General features: G+C 34.3%; 2 protein-coding genes, 1 long non-coding RNA gene and 2 pseudogenes across 6 annotated transcripts; 2 read left to right on the top strand and 3 right to left on the bottom strand.

Annotated features, from left to right (window-relative positions):
• The first annotated feature begins 352 nt into the window (after positions 1-352).
• LOC114761105 (uncharacterized) lies at positions 353-1,002 on the top strand. The gene is made up of 3 exons (XR_003742115.1): positions 353-432; positions 686-831; positions 956-1,002. It is a non-coding gene; the product is annotated as an uncharacterized LOC114761105 (long non-coding RNA).
• A 543-nt stretch (positions 1,003-1,545) lies between these two features.
• Positions 1,546-2,604, top strand: LOC114761170 (putative leucine-rich repeat receptor-like serine/threonine-protein kinase At2g14440). Of its 4 annotated transcripts, XR_003742119.1 has the most exons (3): positions 1,546-1,582; positions 1,842-1,913; positions 2,161-2,604. XR_003742119.1 is itself a non-coding variant. In XM_028950513.1 (2 exons), the coding sequence occupies exons 1-2, from the start codon at positions 1,578-1,580 to the stop codon at positions 2,582-2,584; spliced, it is 429 nt and encodes a 142-aa protein (XP_028806346.1). In that variant the 5' UTR covers positions 1,562-1,577; the 3' UTR covers positions 2,585-2,604. The 4 variants fall into 4 exon arrangements, 3 of the variants coding, with proteins under 3 accessions (XP_028806346.1, XP_028806342.1, XP_028806335.1); XM_028950513.1 differs by lacking the exon at positions 1,842-1,913 and having other exon boundaries at positions 1,562-1,582; XM_028950509.1 differs by lacking the exon at positions 1,546-1,582 and having other exon boundaries at positions 1,721-1,913; positions 2,226-2,604.
• A 719-nt stretch (positions 2,605-3,323) lies between these two features.
• On the bottom strand, positions 3,324-4,126 carry LOC114761162 (probable LRR receptor-like serine/threonine-protein kinase At4g29180; annotated as a pseudogene).
• An 85-nt stretch (positions 4,127-4,211) lies between these two features.
• On the bottom strand, positions 4,212-8,396 carry LOC114761154 (probable LRR receptor-like serine/threonine-protein kinase At1g05700). The gene is made up of 10 exons (XM_028950482.1): positions 8,309-8,396; positions 7,568-8,120; positions 6,975-7,456; positions 6,541-6,676; positions 6,018-6,089; positions 5,866-5,937; positions 5,363-5,517; positions 4,788-4,993; positions 4,521-4,647; positions 4,212-4,282 (listed from the first exon to the last, which is right to left on the bottom strand). Exons 1-10 carry the CDS (start codon positions 8,394-8,396, stop codon positions 4,212-4,214), a joined length of 1,962 nt encoding a protein of 653 aa, XP_028806315.1.
• A 1,263-nt stretch (positions 8,397-9,659) lies between these two features.
• Positions 9,660-16,231, bottom strand: LOC114761144 (probable LRR receptor-like serine/threonine-protein kinase At1g05700; annotated as a pseudogene).
• Between the last annotated feature and the right edge of the window lie 5,808 nt (positions 16,232-22,039).

The raw sequence follows: 22,039 nt of genomic DNA, 5'->3' as shown, positions 1-22,039 counted from the left end.
TAGTATGTTTTGACCACATGTTCGAATTATTCCAAGCAGAAACTTGAGCACGAGCAAGTTAACAGGACACATAGCTATTTCATTCTCCAGCTTACGGAGCTAGAGTCCCTGTAAGTATATAGTGACTTAATTAGGACAACATCTTCGGTCTAAGAATTTCACCATATCAAAATATTGTTTTCACTGTTTCAGGGATTTGTCAGATAATAACTTATCCGGAACAATACCAGAATTTCTAGCTAAATTGCCGAAGTTGAAATCCTGTAAGTTGGTATAGGATTTGCGACTACTAATAGTCCATGTGTACCATGATAACTTGTAAATCACCTAATCAGTGATTCAACAATGACTTTCTTGCAGTAATTTGAGAGGCAACAAGCTTACTGGTTCAATTCCAAATACTTTAAAGGAGAAGTCAGATTTGGAAATGAGGTTCTCTTTTTTAATCTACCATAGTTACTCAGCTTTAAGATCCTTTAATTTTTTTTTTTTAAATTGAACTAAAATCAGTTCATCAATATTAATTTAATATCATAGAATTGTTAGTGTTTCAATGATGGTAGGGAAAATTTTATTTCGTTTTAAGGTAACTGGACAAGATTAATAATTATTTGACAACATAATCATCAGTAAAATTGACAAGTCTATGATAATACTAATTGACTATTATTTGATTATCTTTCAGTTTGGATGGTAACCCTGATCTTTGCTTGACGGATCGATGCAAAAAACACAAGTTCGCTATTCCCCTAATACCCTCTGTCTCTGCTTTGATTGTTGTAATCTTGGTTTTGCTTGGAACATGGATCTTTAGGATAAGAAGACTGAAAGGTTTGCACAAGATTATGTGAACTATCTTTCATGTTGGAATCCACTAATTCCATTTGATATGCTAAAGAAAACATCTGAATGCCAAGGTCCACATTTTTAACACTATTGATATATCTTTTTGCAGGGGATTTTACTGGGCATGAATCATCAAAATTAAGAAGTAAAGCATTTCTTACTCCAACGTTCTTGAGATCACTAATAACTTACAGAACTTAATTGGAGAAGGAGGATTTGGAAAGGTTTATTGAGGCACTCTTAAGAATGATACTCAAGTTGCAGTAAAATTACTTTCTCAATCATCAGTGCAAGGTCATAGAGAATTTGATCAGAGGTTAGTTCAATTTATATTCCTGTTTTATGACACAATTGTTAGAAAAATATTTGTTCACTATTATCTGATTCGCATAGAGTTGATAAAGTTACATCTAAGTTATAGGTAGAACTCTTGATGGTTGTTCATCATAGACACTTGGTCTCTGATTGGGATATTGCAAAGAAACTGGTGCGAGGGCATTAATTTATGAGTATATGGCTAATGGTGACCCCGCCAACATTTGTCGGGTATGAAATCTTGCTTCAAATTAAAAAGCAAGACTAGATATTTTCTATGCACAACACGGTATTAATTGATTGAGCAACATTTGAAGGTATATATAGAAGAAATCTCATTATACTATTTTATATATAGGTAACAACAGACATGCTTTGAAATGGGAAGAACAGGTTCAAATTGCACTAGATGCAGCATGTGGTAAGCAAAACTATCCATACATTAACCTTTTTGAGTTACATGATTGAATTTTCAATTCGTATATATGGAAATTATAAAGTTTTGTTTTGATCTAATTCTGCCCACATAATTTGTTTGGTTATGCAATGAATGAAATTGCAGGATTAGAATATTTGCATGATGGTTGTAAGCCAGCAATAGTACATAGAGACTTGAAGACTACTAACATTTTGTTAGATGAAAATATGGAAGCTAAGATTGCTGATTTTGGATTGTCTAGAGCTTTTGCAAATGATATTGATAGCCATGTCTCAACTCGTCCAGCTGGGACAGTTGGTTATCTTGATCCCGAGTAAGCACTTCATTAATAATATATATATATATATATATATATATATTCTTCAGCTAAGAATCCCATCAAATTAGTTTTAAGGTTTGCGTGCGTTCAAGAAAATCAAGGCAATACAGAGAGAATTTGTAAAGAACATTATTTGGATTGGAAGACTAATCAAGCTCATTTTGTTTTTGATGTACAAATAAACTAAACTAATTCTGTTGAAATCTTCTGTTTCCATAATTTGGATGTTAAATTTTTACAGGTTTCAAAGTTCTGGCAACCTTACAAAAGGAAGTGATATTTATAGTTTTGGAATAATTCTGCTAGAGCTAATCACTGGACAACCAGCAGCGAAAAGGCAACCAAACAATACCTTCACTTTCCTGCTTCAATGGGTTACCCCTAAAGTTAAAAACGAGAATATCAAGTCCATTATTGACTCAAGGGTCCAAGGAAAATATAGTGTTGATTCGGCTGGGAAATTCCTACAGGTAGCCATGTCATGCACTGCACCAACTGCAAGTCAAAGGCCTGATATAAGTCAAGTAGTTTATGAACTAAGGGGATGTTTGGAATTGGAGATGAGCAAGGAAGTGACCAGCGACCAACCCACCAATTCAAGCAGTTCCATGAGTACGAGTGCTTTGCAATTTGATTCAGACTTCAGTATATTGTCTGGAAGATAGATACTTGTTTACCTTTTAAATTTTATCTTCCCAATGTGATGGAATATGCCAAACACTACCGCAAAAGGATTGAATAAATTGTTTTCTGCATTTAGGCGTCTTATGTGTTGAAAAATATAGGTCTTAATTGGTTGCATGGATATGCACGTAGATGGAATGTATATAAATGTATTGGTGAGATCGAAAACTTGTGCCATTAATTTGAGTACCCAATAAAGGGGAGAGTGTGTGTTTGTGTAAATATAGACTGCTGAATAAGGAAAATAAGTAAATAGTAGGAAGAAAAGCATCATAAAGTTATTCTAATTTAGTCTTTTCACTACTTTTAGTCCCTTGAGAGCGGTACCTTGAACATTGTCACATTCAGTCTTTTCCAATTTATATCAAATTTTCTTTGTTAATCTCTTATTTTCCCTGCTCTCTCCTATGTAAAAGGTATATTTGAGGGGGAAAGTTAGTCTCTCTGTTCTTTAATAAAAATCAATTAGTTGAATCACGTTGGTAAAAGAGTTGGTTAAAATTAGCCAGATGAGTTAGTAGTGTAATTTTATTATTTTGATTTGATAATTGAATTAACTTCTTAACTATTTTTTTGAAAGACAATTCTGCAGTGATTAATCTTATTAAGTCAAACATATCAGTAAAAAAAAATTAAAAATCTGATAAGAAACCAACAGTCGACTCGAAGCAAGTTTTTACACTCAAAAGATGAGACTTAATAATTAAATTATAAATAAACTTATCTAGCATATGGGCCTGCTGTTGATTCAATACCCAGTGAGTTCAGAGAGCCCATATCCAATGAATTGTTGGGATTTCTTCTGCTGCTCTCTGTCTCTGATCTTTCACGAGTATGGGTCTGTTGTTGGTTCAAGTTTAAACAGATCTTCAGCTCACTTAATACTTCACTAATGTCAGGCCTTTGGATCGCTTTAGGTGGAACGCAGCCCATAGCAGTCTCTATAAATTTCCAAGCTGAACTTGTATTATATTCTCCTTGTAACCTTGGATCAACTATAGATTTAATATCTCCATTCTTAAGTTTACGATTAACCCAATGAAGCAAGTGACCTTGTTTTCAAGTGATGCCTCTTCTTTTATAGGACGTTGCCCTGTGATCAGCTCCAGCAAAATTACCCCAAAACTGTAGACATCACTCTTTTTGTTCAACTTTCCAGTTCTTTGAAATCTACAGATAAAATAAGGGGTCAAAAGTTCAATCCTCGTTATCTCATTCTTAACCATTATATGAAATTTACTTAGAGGATAGGTGACTAGATTTTATCTGCAATTGACTATCATGATATTAAATTGAATGAAACTTTGAAACTATGCTACTTACTCGGGATCAAGATAGCCAAATGTGCCTGCTGGTATGGTTGATATATGAGCGTCATTTTCATTTATGAAAGGTCTACAGAGTCCAAAATCAGAAATCTTGCCTTGCATCTTTTTATTCAACAAAATATTGGAAGTCTTCAAGTCTCTATGAACTACTGGTGGCCTAATACCGTTATGCAATAGTCCAATCCTGATTTCCATTAAGCACCACACACACCTTTATCTGATTAGAGATGATTGATGAGAAGACAGGGAAAATATAGAAGCCATGAAGAAGAGTGAGGATTCACATACCAAGTGCAACATCCACAGCAATTTGAAGTCTTTCTGACCACTTCAAGACATTTGGATTTCTACCTGCTGAGTTCAGAAAACAAAGCATACATTACTATCAAACCAAGTCTTCAGGGAAAGCTTCCATCTCTTACAATATCACACTTCCAAACCAGAACATTTTTCTTGAGTTCATTCAAAATAAAGAAAGAAAGCATCTTTATCAACATAAATAATTTTCAAGCCACGTAATCTGATGCATTTCTCTTATCAAGAAAGCCCAAACAAAGGTTTTTTGTCTTTTAATCACTAAATAACTAACCTGACAATAGCCCTTGCAGATTCCCCTGGTCCATATATTCATAGATCAATGCTTTCACGTCACCTTCGTCACAATACCCCACAAAAGAAACCAGGTTTTTATGGTGAACGATAGTCAACAAATTTACCTGCAGTTGGAAGTTAACTTTATGCATTTAGGGAAAACGTTGAAAATTCTCAAGCGTTTGCCCGATAGACAAAAATACGAAGGAAAGGGAAAATCTGATAGAATGAACTCCTTTTAAGGTTTGTGATCGTCACGTCAAACCTCCGAGTGAAACTCCCTATCCCCTTGCCTTGATGTCTGAGAAAGTAGCTTGACAGCAACATCTCTACCATCTTGCATAGTACCAAGGTAAACTTCTCCAAATCCTCCTTTTCCAATTTTAGTTTTGAAGTTATTGGTAATTCTATTAACATCCCTTAAAGAAAATACGTATTTGTCTGATTTCTCTTGCCAATCTTTCTTAGATACTGCAAACATCACAGCGGCAATGTAAGTAATTATGGTCATACCATTCACGATATTTCTCCATATATATATATATATATATATATTTGAGCTTTCAAAATGGAAATGTCGACCCTTAATCTTGTCTCTTTCTTTTCCTCAGTGAACTCTTAAGAAATTGAAACTGTAATGACTACATCCCAGCACAAACAGGACATTAAGTTGTAAGGCCAAGTTTAAAAAAATGCAGTTCTTTGGTAAATTATATTTCTTTTGATATTGAATTCAATCATGTTAAATGAATGGACTACAAGCTCACAGAGAAATGATTGAAACAAAATAATGGTTACAGCAGGGACTGTGAAAGATTGAAAAAGAAGGAAAATATATACCTCCGTTTTTCTTTTTGATTCTCCGGATCATCAGGAAAGTAAGGACAATCATTACTAGAACTGCCACGGATGCTGCAATAGATGCAATTAATGGAACAAGATTCTTCTTTGTCTTGCATGATCTGGCCAGACAAAGACCTGGATTTCTTTCCAATCTAGCCAAGAAAAGGGGGAAAAAAATTTAAAGTGTCAAACGTCATCGCCTAATTAGGTTAGTGATTGGGACATCAGAAACCGCAATTTGGCATCGATATCCCATAATGGAAACTACACTGGCCAAGACAGCTAATTCCAGGAAGAAACTGTTTGATTGTATTAGAATTACTTAAAAGAAAATAAACAAACCTTAATGACAAAGTGGTATTTGACTTAAGCAACAGTGATTTGGGGATTGAACCTGTGAGCTGATTCCCTGTCAAATTACTGCACAGACTTGTGATGCACATGCAGGAAGGAAATGGTTAAGGAAGTTACTGTGGGAATGGTAAAAGATGTTAACTTACAGGAATTTCAAATTTGATAGCTGTGCAAGAAATTCTGGTACTTCTCCAGTCAGTTTGTTGTATGATAAGTCCCTACATGAGATTTGTTATTTAGATGAAGGCCTGTCAGATGAACCATGAAGGCATGCGTCAAAAAAAGCACTAGAACTTACAAGGACTGTAGTTCAGAGAATCTTGAAAAGGAAACATCTATCGGCCCTGTTAGTCCCCTTGAGCTCAAGTTCCTGTCAGAATTCTAGAAGGAATGATCTTCTTGCCATTATAAACATAACTAGTCTGGTATGTATCAAGAAGCAAGAGCTGAAAATGTATTGCTATAGGAGATGGGACACAGAGATCAAGAAAATTATTAAGAAAAATATAAGCATCTCAAAGATGGGTTCCATTGAAAAATTCATCCGGCATATTCATAACTAGTTTGGTACATATATCTTTTATAAACCAGATCTATTTAAGAAATGTCCCTCCAATACTGTAGTCATTAAGATTGTGGGTCTAATTAATTAAAAGCAAAGTGATATATCATCTTTTGCTAAAAATGGTATAATTATTTCATCATATGTCATTGTATATCTAGTCATAACTTTTGGAAGCCAGTACTTTCTTTTAGAGTTTCAATGGTTATGCATCTCTTTCAATCTTAGATGCTTCAAAGAAGAGAGGAGCAGTACTCACAGTGAAATAATCCTTGGAGTGCCATCAGAGCTGCAAGTAAGCTCTTCCCAAGCAAAGTGGTTTGGAATGCATGGGTCCCCTTGCCAATTTATGATGGGGATACCATAAATATGTTTGATTTTCAGAATAGTATCAGCTGTTGTTTTCATCATTAACAACAATTTCATTACTTTCAGCAAATTTAAGCAATATGAAAGAAGAGTGCCAATGAAGGAACGACAAAAAGAATTATGTAGCTGGGTTTATGTGAATTCAGATAGAGTCAAAATTAGTTAACCATGACCCATACAACTATTGTTGAGCCTAGTAACCATCCATTTTCATCCCTGTACAAAAGGAGGCTTGTGCTATATATATGCAGAAAAAGTGACATCATTGTCCATTCAGATATACGTAAATGCAGTGAATCAGGCAATAAAAGAAAAATAAATTACCATCCTCTTGATAAGTTGCTGAATTAGTCAGGCTTAGTACTCTATAAACCTCAAAGGCATTGATCATGGCTGGCAAATCAGATTCTGGGGTGGCTTTGATCGAAATACGAAGATGGTCTGCTTGTGTGATATTCTGAACAATTGTGACGAGCTTCAGATGTTGTGTAGTAAAGGGATCTGTGAGGATGCTTTTATCATTGAAAGTAACATCCACGATCCTTTTCTGAGTTGTTACACGCTGATCAAATTCAAAGAAGTAAAGGTTGATATAATACACGTGTGAACTATCAGTATGGTTATTGAAGTAGATTTCCAAGGAAGAGTTGAGACTCAGAGACTGTATTGCAGTCTTCAATACTTGTGATGGCAGCTTGTTAGTATTTTCTATTCCATAAGAATCAATAGTTGCTGATGTGGATATTTTCTTTGAATTGCCGACTATTCTGTTAAACCACACACGATCATACACATCATCTTCAAACCTGAATGTGCGGAACAGTGTCAGAAGCAAAAATTTAAACTTTTTCACAACCTTCCTACCACCCTCACCAGTTCACTTATAATTTTGTTTTTTAAACAGATGAAAAAGGTACCTGACGAACAAGGTATCTTCAGACATGCTAAAGGTTGACCGAGTCAAGATATCCAGCGGAAACGAACTGGAGGTTCGATAAGTAGAATCAGTAAGAAGCCAGAGTTCCAAGGACGAAATGAAAGGAACCCCTTTTCCAATGTTCACAAGACACACACTTATGGTATCTGACAAAGCAAAATGAGTGACTTCAATGGGAAAATACATGTAGAGATCCCCAAACTCAATAGTGTTCCAATGATTCACGCCAAGATACACATCAAAAGAAGGTGGCGTGTGCTTCAAGTCGTAGTTTCTGTAAGCAAAGAAAGCTCTAACTAGATACTTGTTGTTTTTACCCTGTTTGGGAGTGAGGGTATAGCAGTTCCTAACTCCGTCCGGGAAGCTTCTCAATGTGTTGAGCTGCTTCGACATTTGGGGTTGATCGAAGCTGTAACCTGAGGGTAATTTGTGATTCTTGCCTGTTTCTACAAAGCCTGAATCTGTTTGGTACCAAATATTGCTGTCACTGTCAGTGTAGGCCTCCTCTGCCCCACAATCTATGCTTATGTAACCTATAAATGTTCAAGTTCAACAGAATGACCAAAACCATTAATGCGATACCAAGATTATTATAGAAAGAAGCTAAAGTAACCAGACTGAGTTATATGATCCTGGGGACTAGATTCAGTTCATTGTGGAAAATGTGAGTATACCATAAGAAAAATGGTGAAAAGTAAAATTTTTTTTTTTTTTTTACTACCTGTATCAGTAGAGGCTAACAAGCTTGGGAGTTGAAGAGGAATGAAGAAAGCAAGGAAAAGAAGCATCCATTCAGATGCAATGTTCATGTTTGACACTGCCAGTTTCGATCACCTAGACGCACATATAAATGGTATAATAGAACGGGCTCAAAGAAGAAGGAAGCTCTTTGGGGTGAAGTCCCCATTAATTTAGATTGACTTGACTCAATAAGTAGTGGTACCTCTGACCTCCTCAAATTCTCAGCTTGACAACTCACGCATCCATAGGACAAAAGAGTAAAAGTCACTCTATAATATAAAATCCTAATAATATAATGCCATTTATGTACAAAACTCACTCTACAACATTGATTATTGGAATAATTCATATTTTATTGAATCCGCTCCAGACAGTTACGAGTATTATGTAAGAAAAAACTTTTAGTTTGTTAATCATCTCAGAGTATCTCCTATTATCATTAAGTTTGTAGATTTTGATTAGATTAAAGTTGTATATTCATATCTTTATTTCTTCTCAGTTGTATTTAATCCATCAAAATATAAGAAATTCTTTTCTCGCTCTCTTCTTCTAACTTTCTCTCTTGTTCTATTTCGCTTTATTATTTCACAGCCAACAAAAATGATTTTTCCCCCTATAAAAATTGCCCCCTTTTTTCATCACTCATCTTTCAGACTTTCACACACATTTATGATGCTTACCAACAAGTCATCCGCAAATAATTTCTCATTGAGAATCTCAAATCTCAAGTAGTGCTGTTGCAAGACTAATTATTTGGTGCTAATCGACATTTGCTTGCATGTTTAATTATAATTATAATTGAGTAAAATGTCAACTCATATGAGGTTAGTAGGTGGGCAGGGAATAATAGTAATATAATTACATGTTGGCGTTTAAAATATTAGAATATATAGGAAGGTGAGAAAGGTCGATTAAAAAAAATTGTTTCAGATAAATTAATTGAATTCTTGGCACAATTAGTTGCCAACTCAGAATTAAGTTGGCATCAATTTAATTTGGTGTTATTAAAGCAGTTGGTAAGGCGCTCGATCAAGTTGAATTTTTTTTTTTTAACATCCTGTATTAATATTGCTAAGCAATATGTCCAAAAACCTGCCTCCTCGCCTGGGCAAAAAATTAAGAGAAATATCTCACTCTCTGTTCGTAATCAACTTCGTATGTTCAATAATATCTTCAGAAGTCTCTATTGATCATCACCTTCCCTAAACAAAATTGATTTAGCATTTTGAACTTCATGTGGTTTGAAAGAAAATTAAGCGCAGGGGATTAGTCTACCATGAAGCCAAAAATGCCATTACATACTGAGAACCAACAAAAAAACAAACTGTCTATTGTCCACTGTGCAACACACTCAAGACTTCATAATTGGAAATTCTAAACAAGCTTATCTAGCATGTGGGCCTAATGATGAATCAATCTGAAAAGGATTCAAAGAACTTGTTTCCAGTGAATTATTCCTGGACCTTCTCATGCTGCTCTCTGATCTTTCATGGCTTATTTCTGAAGCCAAACAGTCCTTTAGCTCAGTCAACACTTCACTTATGTCAGGCCTTTGGATTGCAGTAGGTTGGGCGCAGGACATGGCAATTTCTACAAGTTTCCATGCTGAACTTCTATTGTACTGTCCTTCTAACCTTGGATCAACTATGGAGTCAATATCTCCATTAAGTTTAGGATTAACCCAATCAAGTAATTGTATCTTGATTCCAAGTGATTCTGGTTTCATTGCAGGTTGTCCAGTGATTAGCTCAAGCAGAATTATCCCAAAGCTGTAAACATCACTCTTTCTATTCAAATTTCCAGAGCTTCGAAATCTACATATGAAATAAGAGTCAATAGTCCGATCTTTATTTTCTTCATTTCATATGAAATTTACCAAGAGGATAGGCGAATCTATGCTTTGAGCTCCATCTTTAGCACTAGGTAAATGGTTGAAAGCACTGGGATTCTAACTAAAGTCTCAAAACTTTGTTTCTATATATGTGTGTGTGGGTGTGGGTGTCATGCTGCTGCAGTTTATTAAGCCACAAAATGATGAGACTCCTGCAGAGATTTCATGTATAAAACAAGATCCTTGGTAAAAATTTGTAATCTACATGCTTACTCGGGATCAAGATAACCCAGTGTGCCAGCTGGTCTAGTTGATATATGACTATCATGTTCATTTTCAAAAGATCTACACAGTCCGAAGTCAGAAATTTTACTTGCATGTTCTCATCCAACAAAATATTGGAGGTCTTCAAGTCTCTGTGAACTATGGGAGGCTTGATACCATAATGCAAATACTCCAATCCTGCATTTCCATCAAGACACCCATACACCTTTAGTATGTTAGTATAGAGATGATTAGTGAGAAGACTAGGAAAATAGAAGCCATTAACAGAAAGTACATGTGAGGTTTCGCATACCAAATGCAACATCCAGGGCAATTTGAAGTCTATCAAACCACTTCAAAACAGTTGTATTTTCATCTGCAGAGTGCAGAAAACAAAGTATATGTAAATCAAACCACGTCTTCAACAAAAACTTACATCCCTTATTATATATTATCTCCAGTCCTTAATATAAGAGCTGGATAACTAATTTAGGAATATTAAGAAAATTAGTTAAGTTGGTTATTTGTCACAAATGTGTGTTGATCTCCCTAAACTATCCTCTTTCAATCATTTCCATTACATGATTAGAATTGTCCCTTGGTGGGAGCTCCTTGCAATCAATAGGGATATTTCGACAAAAGATGAGAGGTAAAATATATTGAAATCTTATATTTAGGACCAAATTTAACTTCCCAACTAGCTCTTATATTAAGGATTGGAGGTAGTAATTTATTTCTCTTCCAAATCAAAATACTTTTCTTAAATCCTTTTCAAAGAAAAAAAAAGGAAATCAGGCATCTACATTGGCATAAAAAATAATCTTCAACAGGTAACATCAAGAATTTCTCTTCAACATAGCAAAGTAGAAAGCTTATACGAAGTTCTTGTCTTTTGGTGACAACATAAACTAACCTGACAACAGCTGTTGCAGATTCCCCTTTGCCATATATTCATAAATCAATGCTTTCACATCACCTTCTTCACAGTACCCCATAAAAGAAACCAAGTTTTTATGATGAACGAAAGTCAACAAATCTACCTGCCGTTTGAAGTTTAACATCATGAATTTAAGGAAGATGCTGAAAATTCTGAAGTCTTTGTTTTCTAAACAAAACTATGGGGACAAAGAAAAAGGGATAAACGAAAATTGCCTCAGGCATATGATTGTGGCATCAAACCTCTGAGTGAAACTCCCTGTATCCTTGCCTTGATGTCTGAGAAAGTAACTTCACTGCAACTTCTTTACCATCTTGCACTGTGCCAAGGTAAACTTCTCCAAACCCACCTTTCCCAATAACAGTTTTGAAGTTACTGGTAATTCTAGTAACCTCTCTCAGAGAAAATACTTGTTTCTTTGAATTCTCCCGCCCCTCTTTCTTAAATGCTATAAACATCACATTCACAGAAGCAATGTAAATAACCATAACCACACAGTTCACAATATTTCTTCAAAAAAAAAAAAACGGATACGTAGATTCTTAAGTCTTGTCTCTTTCTTTTCCCTTATAAAATCCGGAAAAGCTGATAGACAATTGGAACTGTAATGACTATATCCCAGCATAGATGGAACATTAATTTGTGAAACAAGTTCAAAGGCTACAATGAGAAGAGAAAGAAAACTCTGTTCTATGATAAATAGGATTTCTTTTGATATTGAATCAAGCTTGTTTAATGAAGGTGGACTATAAGGAATACCAGTTCATAAAACCATGATATAAAAAAAATTATTGCCTCAAACACTGCCAAAGATATAAGAAGCAGGAAATTACCTCCTTGCTTCTTCCTTTTGATTCTCATGTTCATCAGATAAATAAGGACGGTCATTATTAAAACCGCTATGGATGCTGCTATACATGCAATGAGGAGGGTAGCATGCTTCTTTGTTCCACATGATTCAGCCAGACAAAGGCCCGGATTTCCTTCCAAACTAGCCCAAAATAAATACACAGCTTAATATGCAAGAGTGTCAAATACCATTAAGTAATTAGACTAATAATTTAAACCTCAGAAACCATAATTTGGCATTGGTATCAAATAATGGAGCTACATCACGGCAAGACTACTCATGTTTATAAGATCAAACGACAAGTCAAATGTAGGAAAAGAAACGCCAAAATTTGGACAAGAAACTTCTTGGTTATAGTAGATTTACTTAAAGAAGAGAAAGAAACCTCAAAGACAAAGAGGCTTCGGACTTCAGCCTTAGTGGCTTGGGGATTGAACCTGTGAGCTGATTCCCTGTTAAATTACTGTAGAGACTTTATGATAAATATGGTGGAAGGACATGGCTGAGGAAATTACGATGGGAATGCTAAATGATCTTAACTTACAGGACTTTCAAATCTGGTAACTGTGCAAAATATTCAGGCACTTCTCCTGTCAGGTTGTTATATGATAAATCCCTGCATAAAAGTTATCATTTAGATAAGCAGAGTGAAAACTTTGCAAGTTGATAGCCTCTGAAGCCTCGTGGATATAAAGAAAAATGAGGATTTACAAGGTATGTGTCAAAAGACACTAAAACTTACAAGGACCTCAGTTTAATGAATTTTGAAAATGAATCATCTATCCTCCCTGTTTGTCCCCTTGAACTCAAGTTCCTGCTTGAATTGCAGAATGAATCATTTTCTTGCGATTATTAAACATACGAATAAGAGAAAAGCAGAAGCTGAAATGTATTGCAACACGAGATATTGTATATTGTTCAAAAATGATGGACAGATCTAGAAAATTATTAATAAAAATATAAGCATATCAAAGATGAGTTCTACTGGAAAATTCATCCAGCTTGTACACATGCCAATTCATAATTGGTTTGGTAGATATATCTAAGAACTTTTCCCGCAATACCATGGTCATTAAGATTGAGGATCTAATTAACAACAAAATGATACCATCATCATCATCAATAACAATAATTAGACTTATTCTAATGTGTAGGATTAGTTATAAGAATAGAACAAGGACATACGATTTTTATCAATGACCAGTTCTTCAAATACATCTCATGACAGGAATCAAAGTGATATATTATCATTAGCAGACAAAAAAAAATTTATTTTATCTTATATTATTGCTTATCTAGTTATAACTTTTAGAAGCCAGTACTGTAGATTAATATCTTCAACAGTTAAGCATCTCTTTTCAAACTTGCGTGATTCAGAAGAAAACAAGAGCAGTACTCACAGTGAAGTGACCCTTGGATTGGCATCAGATGTGCAAGCGACCCCTTCCCAAGCAAGACTAGCTGGAATGCATGGATCTCCTTGCCAATTTATGATGTTATAAATACTTTTGATTCCCTGAATTGCATCAACTTTGTTGGCCAAAAAAAAAAAATTGCATCAACTGTTGTTTTTAGCATTAATAACTATTTCAGTAGTTCAGTAAGTTTAAGCTTGATGAATGAAGAGTGCCAAAAAAGAAAGGATAAAAAAGCTGATAGGACCCTCTTCTAAACAAACTTACAACAACAACAAAAATCAGAAATAAACAACAAAGAGTGGGGAAACTTGAGATTGATAATGGTTTTACTGAATAACAAGGGAATAGATGACTCTCACACACTGATACATTAGCTACAATGAAAGTGATGATTACAAACTAACAAGGAATAAAACAAGATACACAGAACAAGATACAACACAATGAACCAATAGACTTGCCAAACTTTCGAGAGGTTGGCTCTCTCCACCCAAGGGCCAAGATCACAGTTCAAATTCTTCACACCCTTTTACTGCTCAGCCGAAGATAAGATTTATAGACCCAAAAAGTAACTTTCACAACCCCCAACTCATGGACTTTGACTATAGCAATCCTATAGCTGCCCTACTCTTTACTTCTTTCTTCAGATAGCAAGTCAAACTTCTACCCAACAAAAAGCATTTTTCCCTTTCCATGCATTTTTCCCTAAACTTTCAAAAGTGATCCTAACAAGAGCACTAAGCGCTAAAGAATTTAAGCGCGGGTAGCAAAGCAAGAATTTGGGTTTATGTAAATTTACCTAGAGTCAAAATTGATTGAGTCAGCCATGACCAAATCAACTATTATTAAGCCAACTATTTTTAACATAACACGAACCTATTGCTATTCCTACAGTTATTTTATACAAAAACCAACAGTGAATTCTATACGTATATATGCAGAAAGAGATATCAGCATCTTTCTGGTATAAGTAATCAAATGCAATAAATCATCCGGAAAAGAGGGGTGCTACCATCTTCTTGATAAGTTTCTGACTTAAGTTGTTTTAGTCCTCTATAAATCTCAAAAGCATTGATCATGGCTGGTAAATCAGATTCTGGGGTGGGATTGATGGAAATACGAAGCTGGTTTGCTTGCGTGATATTCCCAACAATTGTGAGTAGCTTCAGATATTGAGTAGTAATGGGCTCCGAGAGGATGCGACCATCATTGAAAGTAATATTCATGATCCTTTTCTGAGTTGTTGCTTGCTTATCAAATTCAAAGAAGTAATAGTAACAGAAGTACTCGTTGGAACTATCAGTTTGTTGATCAGAGTAGATTTCCATGGTAGGGTGCAGGCTCGTGGACACTATTGCAGTCTTCAATACTTGTTGCGGCAGGTTATTAGTACTTTGTGTTCCATTTAAGTCAATAATTACTGATGTGGTGGCTATACTTGAACTGCCGAAGGATCTTTTAAACCACACACGACCATATGTATCATCTTTAAACCTGCGTTTACCAAACAGAGAACAGAGTCGAAAACAAATATTTATAAGATGTAAAGTGTAACTTGATTTGATGTGGGAACTGGGAAGCATAGAACTCATATAAAATTGAGAAAACACGCGCGCGCGCGCGCGCATGGTGGTGTATTTCAATGCTTGATTTTGACCAAGGGTCATACACAGCTTACGTGTACCTGATGAACCTGTCGTCTCCTGGCCTGCTAGGGGTAGACCGGGTCAAGAGATCCAACGGAATCGAACTGGAGATTTGATAAATATTATCACCGAGAAGCCATAATTCCAAGGACGAAATAAAAGGAACACCATTTCCCGTGTTAACAAGACACACACTTATGGTGTCTGTTAAGGCAACAAGAATAACCTCAACAGAATAATACGACGTGATATCGTCAAATTCAATAGTCTTCCAGCGATTGACACCAAGATACAAATCAAAAGTGGGTTTTTTGTTCTTCAAGTCATAGTTTCCATAAGCAAAGAAAGCTCTGACAATGTACTTGCTGTTTCTACTGGAAGTGAGAGTATAGCAGTTCCTTTCTCCATCTGGAAAACTTCTCAGTGTGTTAAGTTGCTTCGACATTTGGGATTTGGAGAAGCTGTAATCTGATGGTACTTTGTGATTCTGGCCTGTTTCTACAAAACCTGAATCTGGTTTATACCACATGTTGCCCTCACTGTCTTGGTACGCCTCCTCCACCCCACAATCTATGCCTATGTGATCTACAAATGTTCAAGTCAAAATAGAAACAGAGCCACGTTAAAGAAGCTTAATACAGAAAACACATAATGGAGGAAGATGCGAGTTAACTAATAAGAAAAAAAGAAACCATTTTAAAAGAAGGCAATGGAAAGTGCAATGCTAAAATATGGGTGTTTTGGCTCTTGTACGGGACAATTATGCGGAAGAAGAGGCAACTTGCCTGAATCATCAGAAGAGGCAATTTTGGAGTCTGAAGCCATCCAGCTTGCGTTGTGAAGAGGAATGAAGAAAGCAAGTAAAAGCAACGTCAATTCTGATGCAATCTTCATTGTTTGCCAGTGCCACTTTCAGTTCAAATGCCCACTGCTTCATAAACACAACTGAGAAAACGAGTCCAACACACCGCGTTCTGGCGAAGTGCGTATCCATCGCTGCGAAGAACATAGATTGACTTAACGCCACCATGTGGGGCGCATTACCCAGCTCGAATCCAAACCAAAAACATTACTTTTTAAAATCTTTTCTCTTTGAAAAATAACCATGAAAAACCGCCGAACTAAAAAAAATTATAAATTAGAACTTATGACAATATTAGTATAGGTTTTGATAATAACTTTTATGAACAGGTTCTGTGTGTAAATTTTTTTATTTTAACAGTTTTTTTTTATGATTTTTCCTTTTTTTAAACTACATTTTAAAATATTTGAGGAGGCTAATATTAGTCCATCAGCTTCAAAGAATCGTGTAAGAGAAAGCAACTAATTTATAAATATTAAAAAAAAATTTAGGTTAACTATTTACAATAAATATAGCTTGATTTTTTTAAAATATTTTTTTAATCATTACCTCTTGGATAAAATCCTTCTTTACTCAATCTAATTAATAGGAACAGTTTTACAAAATTATAAATTTAAGAAACAAAATAATATTAAGATTTTATATCTAAAACTAAAATAAATTCATTAATTAGTTCATACATTTATTGCCAAAAGAAATATTATATACCAGAAATAAAATTATTGGAATAAGAGAGACTGTGCACACATATTATTAGTTTTAATTTAACTTTTAAGAGGCTACTCTATTTAACATTATTTTTTCAATACATCTATTTGACGGAATTCTCAAAGTTCTTATAATTTTCATAATGTGCCTCAATTTCTTGTCGTATATCACATTTAAAATTTGCGGTTGTTATATCCTTCAAAATAATTTTAAAATGTATAGTCTCTTGTAATAAGTAACTCTATTTTGTGGTTTACACAACTTTTCTTTCCATTTATCATTTAACTATATGACTTTTGCAAACAAAATTATTTGTATTTTAAAATTTTAAAGACAACATTAATGGCCATTTAGTCCCATGAAACATTTTTTTTATTATTCCTCCGGTTCTTGATATAAAACCTATTTAACTAATTTGATTATATTAAAAAAGTTAAATAAGTTAGTTAATTATAAGATATATAACATGTTTTTTTAAAACATTACTATCATCTTGTTTAATATCTTCCTCTCTCCTACTTGATTATGATTGAGAAAATATCTGTAGAAGTAATTTAAAAAATTGATAAATATAAGAAATAGATCTTACATTTAAAACTAAAATCAACACAATAATTAAGTCATATATTAAGAACGGAAGAGTAATATTTTTTTCTTAGGAAATAAGGTTGGAGACAATATTAATTATTAAATAATAATTCTTATATATGGATTATTTTTTTAATTTATGAGATAAAATTTTGAATAAATAATATCAAAAATTCAAAATGGAGGTGTGTGTACACTGTAGACACGCACACATATAAAAGGCGGGGGGGTTCATAATACTGATTAGAGACAGCTTACTGGGACGCTGATTGGGGAAAAAACTTCAGAGAGAGACAACTTTTTAGATGGAACAAGAAACCACGGCATTGAATTTCCTTTTCATGTTCAATGCATGTCAAGGCAGGAGTGGACCACCAGAACAGGTACGACACTTGAATAATATGGTCACACACACATACACACACATATATACGTGTGTGTGTGAAGAAACATGTTTAAAACTTGAAGGAAAAAGAATTATTTTTAATAGGCACAAGGATCATCTTATTAGAAGCAATCATGTTTGAGATATTATCAGACGTTAAATGTGGACATCTGTTTTAATAGAGATTTAAATATTGGTTCATCACACTATGAGAAATTAACCTCTTTCCATTAAATTCAGTTTCTGTTGATAAAGGATAAAAGAATTGCATTATTATTTTTTTTCAATTAAAGAAGCAAACATTTTAATTACAACTTCTCACTTGGAAAGGAATCTTCGTTTTCCCTAAATCGTGAGGCTATTGGCAAATCTTTATTGATTCTAAGAAAACATATTGGGCCCTCAAGAGTAAGAAAGTTATGCCTACATTGTTGACGACAGAGCAAATGGGGAGATTATTAGGAGAATGCACCCGCACGCCTAGCTCTAATTTTCCAACTTCCATTACGGTTCACGGGAACAAGGAATGCAAAAGTCATGGGAGAATCATAAATTAAGATCAGTGAGTCAAATTCTCTGTTAGGTCTAGCTAGTAACTCTATCATTTTTAATATATTATCATTTTGATCTTAAAAAAAAAAAGGTTAAATTCTCAACTTATCTAATTCCACACTTTGTTTAATGTACCTTTTCCCAGTATTGATATTTGAACTTCTCACAATTTTTGTTGCGTTTTGGTTTTTCAACATGAACTCTCAAAGACTGCTTAGACTACTTGAATATGTCATAGTATTGTATTATTTTCCTTTCTTAATATAAAAGCTAGTTGATTAATTTGAATATATTATAGAAACTAGTTAAATATATTATTTATAATAAATAGATATTATTTTTCTTAAAATATTCTTGTTAATCAAATGTATTGGTGAGAACTACTATTATTATAAGAATTATTTTTAAAAAATGAATAAATATGAGAGACAAAGTGATTTGGAGTCTTATATTTAGGACCAAAGTAAAAATTAAAAAGCTTTTATATTAAGAATCGGAAGTAGTATATGACGTAGAAATCAAATGGAACTCCCAATACACTTGAATATTGAATGGGAAGCCAGGTGGATACTAGCTAAAGCATGATCCATATAGATAAAACCATCAGGAACAAGAGCCAATAAGCAAAAGCCCAAGCAAAGGCATCCATAAGACAGTGATGCTCCTAAATGGAATTTACTTTTTATGCAAACTCCAAAACAGAGATATGTATTGCTTTTGTTCTTATGAAAAGTTACTTGTAACACATTTTCAATTAAAGAATGCATTAAAGTGACATAATTTTTTAAATTCACTCTTATTAAATTTTTCTTTGTTTTGTTTTTATGAAAAGTCAAAATGCATAATAAAATAGAGATAAAGACTCAAAGGTTCATTACACTAGAAAAAACCGGACTACTATTAGCTATGATTGAATGCGAAGCCGAAGCAGCTACTTTAAAATGATCAAAAGTAAAAGTGCAAGAGCAGCAGAAAATCGGAGATGATGACATCCTGTGATTGTGCTTTGGGGCAGATGGAGACTTGCTTTTTAATTGAGAAAATGTCCAATTTTTCTCGAATGGCTGCCTCATGAAAAGGAGAGTTGGTATCCAAACCAAAGCCGCCCTTAAAAAACAACGAAGGAGGTTTCTCTTGAAACATTTGAGTTTTCTCCAGGAGACCTTGATTAAAGACTGGCCCTGGTATTTTTCTTCAAAGAAGAAGAGAAGCGAAAATTTGGAACTTGCATATTATTAAAAAAGAAAAATTAAAAAAAAAAAAAGAACTTGCCTTGAATGGAGGGAACTTTCTTGACTTTACCCAACAGAACGACGTCACATGGAACTCATTCGGATCTTTATTCAGTGCTTATAATGCAATTTAAACCATCCAAAATCTAATATGGATCGTTCAGATTTAAAATTTTTAATATACAATTTTTTTAATGATAAATTTATTTCCTAAAGATATATTAGTTATGATATTATATTTATTTTAAATTCTGTATCTATTAAAACAAAAAGTTGATTAAAATATATAAAAAAAATTAAATTCAATATGAACTATCTAAAATCGATTTAGATGGTCCAAATTGTGATGAGCACGGTGAGAATGGAATGTGCTCCCGAACTCATTCTTGACTTTATTAAAATGGTGCGCATAAACGATGAGCTCTTGGTGCTTATCATCATGCTTAGCACCAAAACTGAGCCCATATTTAGAACCAATTTTTCCTCCTACAAGTGGACTTATAATAAGAATAAGAGTGGTAATTAATATGATGAGCGACAACATGGACATGTTTTTAGTGGTTGGAAACAAGCCAAGTGCAGAAACTCAACATCTAATGTACTTTAATTTCGATATGAACCAAGCAACTGACTCACAGACATACCATGAACAGAAACAAACACACCTCACAATTACCCCCACCATATAAAATAACATATTCTCTAACACAATAAGTAGCGTCCCTATGTGTAACAGAAGATCTCATGTGAAGACCTGAGATTTGTTCTTGAGTAGCCTCACTGGCTTTGCCAATTAGTGAGTTTCACCCTCGCCAGTCTTGATGCTGGCCTTAACACTAGCAGTCCCCTTGTTGTTGCTGCTCTTATCATCTTTGCTCTCATCTTCCTTCTTTCCTGATCTTCTCTCATCATTCTTCTTCTTCCTCCTCCCTCTCCTCTCATCATTTCTTCCTTCGTTTGACCTCTTCTTAAACATATCAAAACCCAACCGAAACTTAAAAGTAATTGTCAGTCCTAATATAATACTCCTCCGGTCCTAATTATAAGACCCAATTGACTTATTTGAGGAGATTAAGGAAGTAAGTTAAATTGGTTATTTATAATAAATAAGTGTTGTCATTCCTAAAATATCCTTACTAATTAAGTATATTGGCTAAAACTATCATTATTAGAAGGATTATCTTGGAAAAAAATGCATAAATATAAAAGACAAAATGGATTGAGGTCTTATAATTAAGACCAAATAAAAAGTCAAATGGGGTCTTATAATAAGGACCGGAGGAGTAGCTGCAGTTCCCCCGTCCTTCCTAACACATTCTTGTAAGATGTGTGTGTGTGTGTGTTAATAACAACACTGAACCCAAAAAAAACAAGAGGACATGCCAATTGCAAAAAAGAAAGTATAATGGAAAGTTGATCTGACCTATGCTAATTTTTATGTTTTTGCTAAAGACTCTGGTATTTCTCAGTTTGACAAATCCCTGGAAACATGAATGAGAAATCAAGTATTAGATGAGCACATAGATTACGAGAATAATTAATGTGACCAAGCAAATGAAAAATCTGGTGACCAGTAACTAATTAGTTACTTAAAAGACCTTACATATAATATACTACCTCTAGTCTTAATTATAAGACCTACTTATAGACTATAAATGAGGTCTTATAATTAGGACCAAAAGCAGTAATATAATAATCATAATTGGTATCACCATATGGACAATCCATGTTGACAACTAAGGAAGAAGATACGCTGCTTGACTGAACAGCACTACTCAACACTTCTTTTGGCAGTTAATTTGTAAGTATTTTCATTTGTGGCATTGCCAATCGTCATAGATGTACTGATTGGCACTGAATTTGCCATTTTTCTATTGAACCAGGACCTTTCATGGATATCATCAGGGTAACTGCCTAATTAAGAAAGAGTTATTATTACATCGTCTATGAATTTAATGAAGCAATGGACGAAAGATCAATGATTATTACCTCATGTACAAGTCTAAGAAAAATCGAAGCTGTGTGATCATACCCAGACTTCTGCCATGGCAGTACTTCCAACAATGAAATGAAGGGTGTTCCTTGGCCTGTGTTCGCAAGACATACGTTGATGTCATTATCAGTTGGAGAGACATGAATGACCTTGAAACGTACAATGTCTCCATCTAATGAATCTGGGCCTGTTTGGAATAGTTTATAAGTAACTTTTTAATCATAATTTGTGAACTACGAGGTTAGTATGTAAGAGCAGTTTTATCTCGACTTATATGAAACATGTTTATAAGTGTTTTTGAACACTTTCTCAAACAGGCTCTCTATCATCGTCTGCCAAGTAAGAATATTTGGTTTTCAGGTCTATGTTATCCTCTGTTGCCCCACAACCAATCCTTATGCTGTCTGTAACTAGAAAATTAGAGTCGTATAAAAGCCAACATCAA

The sequence above is a fragment of the Neltuma alba genome, unplaced genomic scaffold, assembly GCF_004799145.2.
Source record: "Neltuma alba isolate B1F8T4 unplaced genomic scaffold, ASM479914v2 tig00001667_pilon, whole genome shotgun sequence".
In the NCBI taxonomy this organism is placed as follows: domain Eukaryota; kingdom Viridiplantae; phylum Streptophyta; class Magnoliopsida; order Fabales; family Fabaceae; genus Neltuma; species Neltuma alba.
This window is presented reverse-complemented; position numbering and strand designations above follow the sequence as displayed.